A 15017-nucleotide genomic window follows, 5' to 3' on the forward strand; every position below is an offset into this window, starting at 1 on the left:
GAGAATGTTATCAACTCAGGGATCAAGATAAGCTTCTTATAAGTGATAGCTCTTGAGCTAAGTTTTGAAGGAAGCTTGCAATTCTCCAAAGAAGGGTAAAGAAGCAATGCATTTCTGGCACAGAGAACAAAGGCACAGCATGTGAAAGGGTATTGTGCAATTGCCTGAAAAGATAAGAGAGAACCAGATTGCACAGGAGGAAGAGTAGTAGTTATATTTTATCTTAGGGGCAATAGGAAGCCATCAAGTTATTTTTTTTAATTCAAAAAAGATAACAGAAGGCAATTCAGTAGGAAGCATGGACAGCTTTGAAAATAATCTGTTGAGTTGTTACCTATTTAGAGGCAGAAAAATCTTTGTGAGTATTGATTGTATGTACAATCTTCTTTTTATATTCTCTTTTATATATGGAAATGCTCATCTTACTTAATGTTCATTAATTAAATATTTTACTTAGTGTTGGAATATTTTTTTAATTGGGGCTTGTTTTGTTTTGTTTTGTTTTTTTAGAGAAATTATTGTGACCAAAAATTAATTGCCCTATATCCTCTGAACTTAGTTGAGCCAGTCCTTGGATAACAGGAAAAAGTCTATCAATAAGCTTATGAGTGAAGCCTTTCCAATTTAATAAAACCTGCTAAGTGCTCATATTCTCCTGGCATAACTTTCAAGAAGCCAGAATCACCTCTGTACCATGGTATTCATGAGAAACAGAAATAGGGACTGGCCCTGTGATTTCATTAATACAGAGAACTCCTGGATGAGGAAAGTCCTTCTAGCTGTACAGATCATCATCTTCTCTACAATCTATAGTCTTAGAAAGTTGGCTAGCACAATAAGGATTTAAGTGATTTTTTTCTATGGTCTTGAATCCTAGTGTTTCTGGTCCTAAGGGCAGCTCTCTATCCATTAGGCAATTTTACAACACAGAGAGCTCTTGTTACTCAATTAAAAATAACCATTTATGTAGAAATACATCTCATGTTCAGGCACTGAAATGCCATAGTGACTATATAATAAAATCATAGAATTTAGTCCAATATCCTCATTTTGTAGAGGAGAAACCTAGAGTTCAGAAAGGATGCCTAAGACTATCCAGCCAAGAAGCATCAGAGCCAGAATAGAATCCAGGTCTTCTGACTTCTGGTCTAATCTACTTTTCACTCTAGCGTGCTGCCTCCCTATTGTAGATCTAGGAATCCAAGAAGCCTCACCTCTTTCTTCCTTCCTTCCTTTCTTTCTTTTTCTTTTTATATTCTACTACTCAAATTGTCATTGTTGATGAGTTGTTTTCAATTGTGTCCCACTCTTCATAACACCATTTGGGATTTTCTTGGCAGAGATACTGGAGTGGTTTGCTATCTCCTTCTTCAGCTCATTTTACAGATGAGGAAACTGAGGCAAGCAGCGACATAGAGAAACAGAAACAGAGAGAGAGAAAAAGAGAGAGAGAAAAAAAGAGAGAGAGAGAGAGAGAGAGAGAAAGAGAGAGAGAGAGAGACAGAGAGATAGAGAGAGACAAAGAGAGAGAAAATAACCAGAAGGATCAGAAAGGCCTTAAGTAGAAGATGCTTTAAAAGAAGTGTTTTGAAGTTAAATGACTTCCCCAAGGTCACACAACTACTAAGTGTCTAAGGCTGGATTTGAACTCAGGGAGATGAGTGTTCCTAACTCCAGGCCCAGGAATCTATCTGCTGCACTACCTACTGCCCCATAAATGCAGCTGACCTCTGCATTATTACATAAACCTGATCTTCTCTTCCAAGAGCAGTAGCTTTGTCATGGTAGATAGAAGACTGAATCAGCCTTGGAGTTGAAAAGACCTGGGTCGGAGGCGTGCCTCTGGTATGTGTGGTTGCAGAGGGTCAGTGAAGGCTCTTAGTTCCACTAGTGAACCCTGAAGATTATCAGAGACCTCTAAGATAATCTTTGGGATTAGTCCTGTTATAAATGAAAGTGCAGTCATTTTTTTCACCGCCTCCCTCCTATTTTGACAAGCTACTGTCTCCCAGAATTCATTCAAATCACTCTTTGTCTTTGTACTCCCTACATGTTTTTCCTTGAAATACATATATGCCTAATTCTATGGCAGAATGCTGTCAGAATGAGAGTATTTGGCCTTTTTGCTGCCCTCTGTTGTCTGTCCTGAAAACTAACAGTTCCATGTGGTGAGAAATTAAATATATGCACTTTCTCTGTTAGAAATGATAAGGTTTAAAGTAACTGGATGTCACACATAACAAAAGCTTAACATAGGAACATAATATCCATCCTTCATGTGCACTTCCCAGATCTATCTTTTTTGTAAGATTAATATGAAAGTTTCTTTTCCATGAGACTTAAAAAGCTAATTCCTATGGGATTCATATATAAAGAAACAGATACAAACGCATGCCTCCATACCTTCCATCCTGAGTTCCTTCATTTCAATATGACAAACATTTATTTTAATGTTTTAAAAGACTATTGTGTGTAAGGGATTGTTCTGGGTGCTGAAGATATAGTCAAGTCTATTAGGGGGAGGGGCAGGGATATTAGATCTATATAGGTAAATAAATATAAGATATATGCAAAGGAAGGAAGGTAAAGAGGGGAGAGGGAGAGGAGAAAGAAGGAGAAAGAGAGAGGAGAGAGAAAGGGAGAGGGGGAAAGAGGAGAGGAAGAGAGAGGGAAGAAGAGAGGAGAAAGAAGAGAAAGAGGGAGAAGAACAGAAAGGAGAGAGAGAAGAGAGAGGAGAAGAAAGAGAGGAGAGAGAGAGAAAAGAGAGAAGAGAGAGAGGAGAAAAAAGAAGGGAGAGAGAAGAGAGAAGAAAGAAAAGAGAGAAGAGAGAAAGAAGAGAGAAGAGAGAAAGAAGAGAGAGAGTGAGAGAGAGAGAGAGAATGAGAGAGAGAGAGAGAGAGAGAGAGAGAGAGAGAGAGAGAGAGAGAGAGAGAGAGAGAGAGAGAGAGAGATTGAGGAGGGAGGGGGAGAGAGCGCTAAGGAAATCACAAAGACCCTAAGTAGAAGATTCTCTAAGGAAATGTTTTGAAGACTGAAATAAGGAGAGAATTTCAGTCACTTGGATAAAGGCAAGGAATTCCAAAGAAAGCATTCTCCTTCAAAGAACCTTCAGTGATGAAATAAAGGATGAAGATGTAGGACCAGATGTTACAAGTGGTGCAGCTAAATGGTACCTCCTGGCTAAGCAGCTAGCTGGTAAAGTGGACCTAGAGTCAAGAAAACATGGATTCAAATATAACCTCAGGTGCTAACTTGCTATGTGATCCTGGACAAGTCATCTCTGTCTACCTTAGTTTCCTCAATTGAAAAATGGGAATAATAACTAGCATATGAGATAATACTTGTAAAGCATTTAACACAGTGCCAGACTCTTAATAAATGCTTATTTCTTTCCTTTCCTCTCACTCTTTCTACTGACTTGTGCTTTGCTCTGTACCATCACCAAGAGTAGACTAGTCCAATCCAAAACTCATGCACCAGTGCTCTTCCCATTGTCCAGCTCCCTTATGCCCTTTGCTACTCAGTTGGGTTTGCACAGCCCCTGTTCCTCAGAAGCTGGCCCCAGAATAATCTCTCACATGTCATGTATCCATGTTACTTGTAGTCTCTTTCCATTCCTGCAGGAAATTCCCTGCACTCCTTGGTGGGTAAGGAGGAGGGTGTAGCTGGAATTTGGAATTCAGCACACTGACTGTCTCCACATAGCCTCTTATTCATAAAGTCTACTTGGGAGCTAAGAGCCGTCCCCAGATTCTCTCTGGCCCAATGGGCAAGAGAGTTCCTGCCTTCTAACCCCCCGGATCCTCTCCCACTTTGTGCTATCTAGTGTTTAACCTTTCCGGGTAGAAGAAAATCAATACAAATTCTTCATTGTTAAGAATCGATGGTTGTCCCGTGGTATCATTGCCATCTAGTCTCACTGAGAAGCCCAGTAAATCTCTTCAGCTGCTTCTAAGGCTTGGTTTGTCTGCTTCGGGTGCTTTCATTTTTAATGCAGATCACTTTGGTTTCTGATCTCCCGGGGGCAAGGAAATAAATCCTGGCAGACATGTTCAGGGTCTCCGAATAAGACGCTGGAAAAGAGCCAGCCCACCCAGGATTTACTTGTAATGGATGAGACACCCCTTTGGTTCCAGTCAAAGAGTGGGACTGTTCGTTTTGACATTTATTGTTGATTATGTCAGACGGTATCTGGGTGAGGGGTGCCCAAGATAAAACTTTTGTGTAACAACAGAGCCCGAATTATAAGAATATGGCCCAGGATGAGTGATTCCTTATCCAGCTTCACTTAGCAGACTTTCCTTCAGATACAGTGAGACAGCCTCAAAGCCCACGTCAGATCCCACCTCTGACACCCGCTGGTTGTGTGACCCTGGCCAGGTCACTGCTCTTAGTATTCTCTGAGCTTGTAAGCTGCAGAACAGGGGCCAGCCTGCCCTGGCAAAAAAGACTTTCCTCAGCCACAAGCTCCCTATATCAGCGAGATCCCAAGCCCAGTGCCTATCCCTTTCCTTCAATGAATGTTGCAAAGTTGGGCGAGTATGCTAGCTTTTAGGATCAACAAGTGTTTGGATGGAAGAGATCTCTCCTTATTGCTTATTTACAAAACAAGCAGAATATCCTGTTTAACTTTCTTCTTAATGAAGAAATGCATTTTAGCATATTACCAAGTCATATCCTACTGGTGGTGATCTGTAAATATTTAATGTTAGTTAATGATCCCCTCCTCCTACAGCCCTTTGCTCAATCAGTGTGAAACTGCTTTAATGTAAGCTGGGCTCCATCCCTAAAATGTCAGGCTTCCTGGGTTTAAGTTCAGGGTGAACCTTGTAGTGTCCAGCTAGAAATGAGAGGCCTTTGAAAACAAGTGGACCTCTATTGACAGACTCAAGAGGAGGTTTTTTTGTAGGGCTTTTTAAAAATCACATATCTTTCTTCTCTTTTATCAGAAAACTATGCTAATTATTACCAGGGGCTATGGGACTGTAATAGTGACCATCCAGATGAACTGCCTTTCCAGCGAGGTGATATCATCCGAATCCTGAGCAAGGTAGGAAAACGGTGTGGGTCAGACACCAGACATCACTTTTTTGAATCTTAAAGAAATTTCTGTTTATCTAAATCTTTTTTTCATTATAGACAACTTTCCTTAAGTCAAAAAAATATGTATTATCTTATATATAAGAGCCATCCCCAGATTCTCTCCATCCCAATGGGCAAGAGAGCTCCTATCTTCTAACCCCCCTGATCCTCTCCCATTTTGTGCTATTTAGTGTTTAACCTTTCTGGGTTTTACATTTATACATATATATATATATATATATACATATATATATATATATATATATATATATGTTTGTCACCTGAGGACAAGCCCAGTTAAATTCTGAAAGGCATACATAACATTTAATATTTTAATATGTTTAATAATTAATAATGTTTAATATTTTACTTATTACATATGAGACAGCTGGGTGGGGTGCACTGAATAGAGTATGGGGCCTGGAGTCAGGAAGATTTGAGTTTCTGAGTTTAAATCTGACCTCAGATATTTATTAGCTGTGTGACCTTAGGCAAGTCACTTTGCCTCAGTTTCCTCATCTGTAAAATGAGCTGGAGAAGGAAATGGCAAACCACTCCAGTATCTTTGCCAAGAAAACCCCAATTGGGATCACAAAGAGTTGGATATGACTGAAACAACTGAACAATAGTAAATATCTATAATACACATACATACATATATACATATGTGTATATATGTTTGTATAAAGTTGCTACTAGGCCTGTGATTAAAGATTTCCATCTTGATAGAACCTACCAGAGTTTACAATCCATTTTAGAACAAACTTCAAGAACCTATAGTCTACCCCTAAACCTAATAGTACATCTCCTAATGATGTTGTGAGGTAGCTAGATGGCTCAGTGAAAAGAGCATTGGTCTTAGAGCCAGCTAAAGCTGAATGCACGTCCAGACCCAGACATTTACTAGCTGAGTGACCCTGAGCAAATCATTTAACATCTGCTTGCCTCAATTTCCCCAATTGTAAAATGGGGATAATAATAGTACTACCTACTGAATTGCTGTGATAATCAAATAAGATGTTAGTTAGAATGTTTAGCACTGTCTAGCCCATAGTAGGGACTCTATAAATGCTTATTCCCTTTCCCCTTCCCAAATGAGATAATGTGTTGATCACATTGCAAACCTTAAAGTGGTTATATAAATGCTAGCTATTATAAGGCATTAGAGCAAGATATTACTGGAGGGTATAAATGACACACAGAGTAAATTTCCATTTATCCATTTCCACTAGGGAAAAGCAAGCTTTGATTAATTGAATATTCTCATTCAGTTTAAATGAGAGTTACCACCTAGACTATACACAGATTATATCAATACATCAAGGACCAGTGATTTTGTCAGTGTGAGAACTGCCTCCACTGAACTGATCATGGACCTTCTATGACATATAGTCCTGGAGAGCTGCCTAAGACTCAGCACGTTAACATGACTTGCCCACGATCTTACTATGAAGTATTAGTGGGGGTATTTGAACCCAGCCCAGTACTCTCCAGCCACTGTAAATGTTACCTCTCCCTACACCACAGGTTTTTAACCTCTTTTGTGCCATTAACTTTTGTCCATCTGATTAAACCTATGCACCTCTCCTGGGAATAATGGTTTTAAATGCATAAAATACACAGAACTATGGGGAAAAAAGTATTTTGAAATACAAAATCAAAGAGAGACAGAGACAGACAGGCAGAGACAGAGACAGAGAGAGAGACAGAGAAACAGAGACAGAAAGAGGCAGAGACAGAAATAGAGAGACAAACAGAAAGAGAAAGAGGGAGACAAAGACACACACAGAGAGAAGACAAAGAGGAGAGACAGAGTGAGAGAGAAAGAGAGGAGAGAGGGAGAAAGTAAAAGTTCATGAACCTCAGGTTAAGAACAGCTGCTCTATGTGGATGATCAATTAAAAAAAAAATTTTTTTTGAATAGACTCAACTCAAACTATGCTGATCACAATTTGAATTTTTTATGACTTAGAAGGCACTTCATGTTTTTGTAGTGGTTCAAGACCATCTATCATTATACTGTACCACACTGTTAAAAAAAAAAAAAAAGTTCTTTTTGACTTTATATTTTGAGGATTCTGGATAAACATAAATTTGTGTGTGTCTGTATGAGCACACGTGCATGTGTCCTTTTTTCTTTTCACTTTCATGGTCTCATAAGCTTCCATGGATTCAGTTATTATCTCTATGCTAATGATTTTCAGATCTACTTATCTAGCCCTAATCTCTCTCCTAACTTCTGCTGTCACATCTCTAGCATCTCAAACTGGATGTCCTATAAGCATCTTATATTTCTTATGTCCAAAACGGAGCTCATTCTTCCTCCCACAAGATCTCCCTCCCTTCTGGTCTTCTCTGTTACTTTCGAGGGTCCACTGTCCTCCCAATCACCCAGGCTCACACCAAGGTTCATCCTCACTCTCTCTTACCCCACTCTTTCCCAAGCTGTTACCAAGGCTTGTCACAACAACATCTCTCGAATATGCCGCACCCCTTTTTTCTTCTGATACTGCGAACACCCTGGTATGAGCGCTCATTTCCTCACACCTGGACTAGGGCTCTGTGTGCCTCAAGTCTCTCCCACTCCGGTCTACACTCAGTTCAGCTGCCACATTGGTCTTCCTAAAGCACAACCCTGACTGAATCATTCCTCCTATTCAATAAACTTCAGTGATTCCCCACCACCTTCAGAATCAAATCTGAAACCCGGCTTTCAAAGCCCCTCACAACCCAATCCTTGTTACCTCTCCAGTCTTCTTACAGCCTGCTCTATCTACTTCATACTCTTCAACCCAGTGACACTGGTCTCCTGGCTGTTCCTCATCTCCGTTCTGGGAATTTTCATGGTCCCCATGCCTAAAATATCTCTTTGGCTTCCCTTGCTTCCTTTAAATCCCAGCTAAAATCTTACCTCCTGCCTTCCCTCTGAGAATGCCCCCAATTTATCCTGTATCTTGTTTGTATAGTTGATTGCACATTGTCTCTCCTGTAAGACTGTGAATTCCTTGAGAGCAGGAACTGTTTTTTGCTTTTCTTGATATCCGCAGTGCTTAGCACATAGTAGGAACATAATAAACATTAGTTAACTGACTGTGTGTTAGGATTTAAGTGAAAACTAATCCGTTTGGTTCCCACATGAGTCAGCTACTTTTCTTCCACAACCATCAATAACCCCGAAACCTCGCTAACATAATGCAAAAGTGCATTGGTCACAGCAGGGCCTGAAGAAGAGAATCTTGAGTGTTGGGAAAAAAAAAAAAAAAAAACCACTTATAATTCATGTTCTTATAATTCATGTTCTACTGATTGGAGGGAGAGACAAATGAGGAATGCAAAGGGGAGGATCAATAATTTCATCACCAACTGCCTATTAGACATTTCAAAGTGGATGTTCTATAGGCATCTCTAACTTCACATGTCTAAAGCGGGATTTATTATCTTTTCCCCAAAACCTTCTCCTTTTCCAGACTTTCCTGTTGTTGTCAAAGGCAAAACCATTCTTTCCTTTCTCCAGGTTTGTAAAATTGGTTATTGTTGTTAAGTCATGACCAACTCTTTGTGACCCCATTTGGGTAGCTTGCCATTTCCTTCTCCAGCTCATTTTACAGATGAGGAAACTGAGGCAGAGTTAAATGACTTGCCCAGGATCACACAGCTAGTATCTGAGATGGGATTTGAACTCAAGTCCTAGAATGGCATTCTATCACCTAGCCGCTCTTTTGCAAAACTGGACTTCCATCATCCTACATATTCAGTCAGTTGCCAAGTCTTGTCAATTCTATCTCAATTTCATTCCCACCTCTCCAATCTCATGGCCACCAACGTAATTCAGGCTCTCCTCCCTTCTCAACTGGACTATTGCAATAATCTCCTAATTGGTCTTTCTCCCTCACTCAGGTCTCTCCCCCTTTCCAATAAATCCTCCATACAAATTGCCAAAGTGATTTCCTTAAAGTGAGGGTCTATGTTACTCCCTGACTTACGGAGATCCACCAGCTTTCTCTTTTCTCCAAACCTCCCCTGTTTGGCATTTGATAATTCAACCAGTCTTTCAGTATCCAAGCACTTATCAAGTGCTTACTGTGTTTCAGGCACCGTTCTAAACCCTAGTGATACAAACTAAAATGGGAGTGTTGCCCCTTTCCAGGCTTAAATTCTTTTCCACAAATGCTGCAGTCTCCCTAGTTGTGCTTCTTTTTCCTCAAATACAACATCCTTTCCCTTAACTCCCCCCTTGTAGAGTCAGGCCTTCGTGCCAGGAATGCACTACCTCCATCTCATAAAATTCCTGGTTTCCTTTAGCCCTCACAAAGCTGTCTCCATCTCCTACAGGAGGCCCCACTTGATCCCCCAAGCTACTAGTTTCTTGGTCCCAAGACTAACTTGTGGTCATTTTGTTCATTTCTAATATAATCTTAGATGTATGTATATATATAGTTATATATGATATAACTATATTGTAGTTATATTATATATGATTAATATAATATATATAAGATAGATATATATATTTCTTTATATATGTGTATGTGGAGACATAAATATACACACACCTAAGACTATATTAAATATAAATGTTAGACATATATTTATATTAGATATAGGTGTATATGTTGTCTCCCCAATAGAACAAAAATTCAGAGAAGCAAGGGCTGAGTCATTTTTGTCTTTATATATATGTGTGTGTGTGTGTGTGTGCATTTAGAATAATATTTAGCATATAGTAAATACTTAATTGCTAGCATTTATTGATAATAATAATAATAGCTAACATCTGCATAGTACTTTAAATTTGCAAATACTTGTTATCTCATTTGATCCTCCTAACAACCTTGTAAGGGGAGGTGCTTTTATTCCCATTTTACAGATAAGGGAACTGAGACACTGGAAGTTAAATGACTTGCCACAAAGATGGTTAAGAGTCTGAGGCAAGATTGGGATTCAGGTCTTCCTAATTCCAAATCCAACTCTCTATGCACTGTTCTATTAATTTATTGATTAATTCACTAATTATTATTAGTCAAGCCCGATAGCATACATGGTATATAGACAGACCAAGATATAATAGGTTCTTTCTGTATATGGAACAAATTAACTGCTATACATATAGATACCTCTTTGTTCTCTATAGGTTTAGTACTGTAAGGAACATATTCCCAAATAAATGTGGTATTTATTCTACAAAGCACATTTTCTTTTCTTTTTTTTTTTTTTTTTAGTTAAAGCTTTTTATTTTCCAAGCATATGCGTGGATAATTTTTTGATATTGACTCTTGCAAAATTTTGTGCTCCAAATTCCCCCCATCCTCTAGATGGCAACTATGTTAAACAAAAGCACATTTTCTTTATCAAAAAAAAAAAAAAAAAAAAAAAAGGAATTCCTTGAATTTTATAGTATCATATATATTATGTAATCTCTACACACACACACACACACACACACATATATATATATATATATGTATATATAAAATCTTTTTTCTGCCTAATTTGTAATAACTTATAAGCCACTTGATAAAAGAAACCTTATCTTCCACCGACACTACTATCCCCAGACAGCACCCAATGTGTTGTCTTACTGTGGCTCACAGAAGGACACTCTAGGACTGTATTCAGGTCTCACCCTGAAAGGGAGTGCCCACTACCCAAACTGCACCAAGTGAGATCACGCCCAGTCCGCCAGCATTTTCACCCCAACTCTGGCTTGGAACCTGGATTCGCTCCATTCTCTTGACATTTCTGTGAGCCTCCAGGAATAAATTGGAAGCAAAGAGGGGAGTGGACGTTGGCCTGATTGGTATTTCAAATGCCCGAAAGCAAGGTTTACCGTGTAATAGAATTTGTGTACATTACCGTACTGGCATTACAGGGGTAATCGAGTTATCCACTCAGGTGTGACCAGGCCCCTGTTTGCCCAGAGCCCGCAGGTGAATAAATTAACTGTTTACATTGTCTGGAGGTGCCTGTAGCAGGAGGGGGGAGAACAGAGCCAGATTGTCTGCTGGCCTCCTCTCTCTGTCTTGATTATTCTGTTTGTTTTGCCAGTCTTTTGCCTTTGTTAATGGCTTCTCACTGGGGTTCCCTCTCTTCCTGTTTAAAGGAGGCTGTGCAGTGACCTGTCCTATTACATAGAGCTGACTGCATCTGTCGAGACTATTGTATTTCCAGGTGATCCTAGAGTATATAGAGGACTCTTCCCACTTCTGTTTACCTTTCCTCTTCCCCATCCCCATTCTTAGAAGCAGATAGATCAGAATTCATTTCTACAGAAGCATTTTTACTAGGTCTTCTACTTCCATTCTGCTAAAATAGGCCAGTTTTACCAGTTCTCAGATTCAGAATGATTCTTTTCCTAACAGTTTTCCATCTGCCTTTGTTTCCAATATTTCTTACACCTAACTGTCTACGAAGGGAGGAGTAAGTCATAACCTAGAGGTGAGGGTCTCTTGTCAGGTCCGTTCCACTTACCTACTTGGGAATCTAAAGAATTTGTAAGATTGGATTTTCATTCATTTATATACCTTGGATTTATTAGAATCCTCAGGCTGACAAACATCTTAAAAGATCATATTGTCCATTCTCCTGTCTTCCAGAAAACCCATATCTGAACCGTGCCATTTTAAATAGGAAGAAAGGTATAGAGGGAGAGGAGTGAGTCCATGTCTGAGCTGGCCCTGACAGAGAGTCAGTCTCAAGTAAAACCTAAAACAGACTCTTACTGTTTTTGGACTCACTCCTGGCCGTCTACAGAAAGGAAATTTGGATAACCAGTCTTAGTCAATCTTTCCAATGCTTAGCCACCCTCTCTGGAAATTTCTCCACAGGTGCTTGTATATGTACACGCATATATATTTAGTACAAGCTGTAGTCTAGAATTCCCTTTCCCAATGACAAATGGGTCCCCAGAGAGTAATACTTCTTCCCTCAAAGTTTTAGTGGTAAGTGTGAGGAATTGGAGTTTCTAATACTATTGCTCATGAGTCCCTACCCAGCGTGTTCCCCCACAATCAATCAACCAGTTAATCTCTCCAGTATTAACCAATTAATATTATCTTTTATAAAGGAATATTTACTGAACTTTGTCAAGGAATACAAAGACATTTCCCCCTGAACTAGGGGAAATACTCATAGTATGCACATGGAGATTTGGTGTGCCTTCACATAGAAATTATGAATGCTTTAAGGATCTCATTGCCCAGTCATCCCATTATGCATCCAGGCACACAGAGGGGTAGGGACTGGACTTGTGCTTTCATTAGTATAGAGAATTCTTACTTAAGGAAACTTCCTTTACCAATAGATTACCCCACTCTATAATTTATCATTTTAGAATGTTAGCTAAATTATTAAGAGGTTAAATGAGTTGTTCAGGGTCACGCAGTTAAGATGTGCATGTGTAAACATGTACACATGGACATATATATTATGTATATTTGACCCATATACACACGTATGAAAATGTTCACACAAATACATTTGTGTATATATGTATATATTCTATATATCTGTATGTATACATAGAGATATATAGAGAGTACTGCATGTTTCCTATTTCACTTTTGACTTATTTCTGTAATTAGATCCAGGTACCAGCAATATTTAAGGGCTCAGTCTGCCTCTGGAACTTCCAGAGGCCTGGGTTGTGGCCTGAGTCCATAGTGGATTTAGTTCATACAGTATTAACAAGAGGAGAAGAAAATAAAACCAAAAAAAAGAAAGAAAGCTAAGAAGTTCTGGCTTAGTTTCTCTAAGGCACTTTATCTTGGGACAAGTACAACCCTTGTCAACCAAGGAAGAGCCAAACCATGGACCTGAAGAAAAGCCATTTCCTTCCAAAGTGTAGATCTGATGGAGGGAATCATTCTCTAACCTCAGGTTCAAGCTCAACAGCAACAAGCTAACCTTAAAGCAATAAGCTTGATTAAACTGAAGCTAGAGAATAGCTAACTCTATAGAGTGGTGCCATGTTTGGGCTTCTCTGCCAATCCAAAATGGATATAAAAATCAATCAACAGGCAATTTTTTGGTATTCAATATCTTATACATGCAGGTCTCTCCCCTCTCCTCTTCCTCTCTTCCTCTACTGAAAAAAGGAGGGGTAATGAAAAGAGAGAGCCCTAGGTTGATAGAGAAGGGGATAAGAAACTTCATTCTTAGATTTCTGCTGTACCTACTACTTCTTCACCAACTGTCTGAGTTTCCTCCAGTCTTGAGTCACATATAAAAACCTAAGTTTGAAAGTGACTACGGGAGGTTTAATTGTGTCGAAACAGGAATGAGCCCAGAAAGAGAACCCTTTGTCCTTACAAAGATCTCTTGAGAAAGAACTTCCCTGCAAGTTCTCTCCACTAGGAGAAGACATAGTTCCCGAGCCTGATGTCATTAAAATTCAATTCAGGAAGACCTAAGTTTAAGTCATGGCTCAGATATTCTCTAAATATGTGATTCTGGGCAAATCACTTTTCCCTCTTTGTGCCTCAATTTCCTTTGTAAAATGAGAAAATTGGACTCAATGACCTCAGTCTGTTCCAGCTCTAAATCTATGATTCTATATTATTGTTATTGTTTATTCATTTTTTACTCATTTTCAATTGTTTGTGACCCCACCTTGTGATTTTTTTGGCAAAGAAAAATAAAATAAGAGTGGTTTGCTATTTCCTCCTCCAGCTCATTTTTTCAGATTAGGAAACTGTGGCAGACTGGATTAAGTGACTTGCCCCGGATCACACAAATAGTAAGGGTTTGAGGCGAGATTAAGATGAGTGTTTCTGATTCCAAGCCCAGTGCTCTATGCACTATGGCAGCACCTAGCATGACTCTATAAGCCTATGATAATTCAGCAAACATTTATTAAATTCCTACTATGGGCAAGACTCTGTTCTAGGGCACTGCAGATATTACTCCAATGCCACCATGGGCCTTATCAATGTAGGTATTATTTATATGATATGTAGATCCCAACTCATCCATATCTGCCCATCATATGTAGCGCTTGTCCACATCTTCCTATAAGTTAACATGGAGATAGTGGTGATCCACCCAATATGCTCTCTCAATATTCAGGAGATAACAAAAAAATACAAAGGCTACTCATTCTTATAATTATTATCTATCTTTATAATTTATACTTATATATTCCTTTATAACAATTTTACAATATATACATGCATGTGTATACATATTATATAGCTGTACATAAGTATATATGCATATAGTATATGCCCCTAAACACACAAAGACAAAAACAAGACAGTCCCTTCTTTCAAGATCCTTCTAATTCTACCCGAGTAAAGAAAGTACAGAAAACAAAAAAAAAAAAAAAAAAAACAAAAAAAATCTTTAAACTCTGCTCCTTGGGTACAAAAAATTACCAGGAGAAGGTTATTTCACCAGAACCCCCTAAAGAACCTCATCTCCTTGCTTCAAAAATGCAAAAGAGCTCCATTCAAATATGAGGACACAACCACACAGATAAAAGATCTCCTTGGGAGACTACTGGCCCCTATTTCAAGAGACTATCATGGGCTATCTCTGTTCCTATGGAATGGGGAATGGAGACAGCCAGGGTCTTCTTGCACAAAAGGCAGGCTGGAAATGTAAATTTCCAGAGCTAGTGTTATCAATATCAGGATCATTTAAAAAAGCACTTTATGCTCCCTGCCTGCCGCCCACCAGCTACTTATATTCTCAGATACCAGGTAGCTGTTTTTCCACTTATTTCCCCAACTTCCACTTTAAGAGCTTAAAAAATATACCGAAGGAAAAAGTTGTAACAAAGCAGACCACTCTGATGAGTACCCAGCGGATGATCATTTTGTTCCTTCCTTTGGGGTTCAGATTTTAAAGGTTTTAAGCTCTTCCCGATGAAAAAAAAAATTTGCTTTCTCTCCCCCACCATGACCCCATATACACGTCCCCCTCCTCAGTGTGGAGAT

At 39.1% G+C, this 15017-nt stretch overlaps 1 protein-coding gene across 1 annotated transcript in view; it reads left to right on the forward strand.

Moving 5' to 3' along the window:
• SKAP1 (src kinase associated phosphoprotein 1) overlaps positions 1–15017 on the forward strand; it is a 380445-nt gene that overhangs the window by 333655 nt on the left and 31773 nt on the right. Inside the window, exon 11 of the mRNA XM_074261261.1 lies at positions 4950–5050. Within this exon, the coding sequence (XP_074117362.1) occupies positions 4950–5050 (101 nt within the window). The remainder of the gene's footprint in view (positions 1–4949; positions 5051–15017) is intronic.

This window comes from Sminthopsis crassicaudata, chromosome 4 (assembly GCF_048593235.1).
Source record: "Sminthopsis crassicaudata isolate SCR6 chromosome 4, ASM4859323v1, whole genome shotgun sequence".
Lineage (NCBI taxonomy): Eukaryota > Metazoa > Chordata > Mammalia > Dasyuromorphia > Dasyuridae > Sminthopsis > Sminthopsis crassicaudata.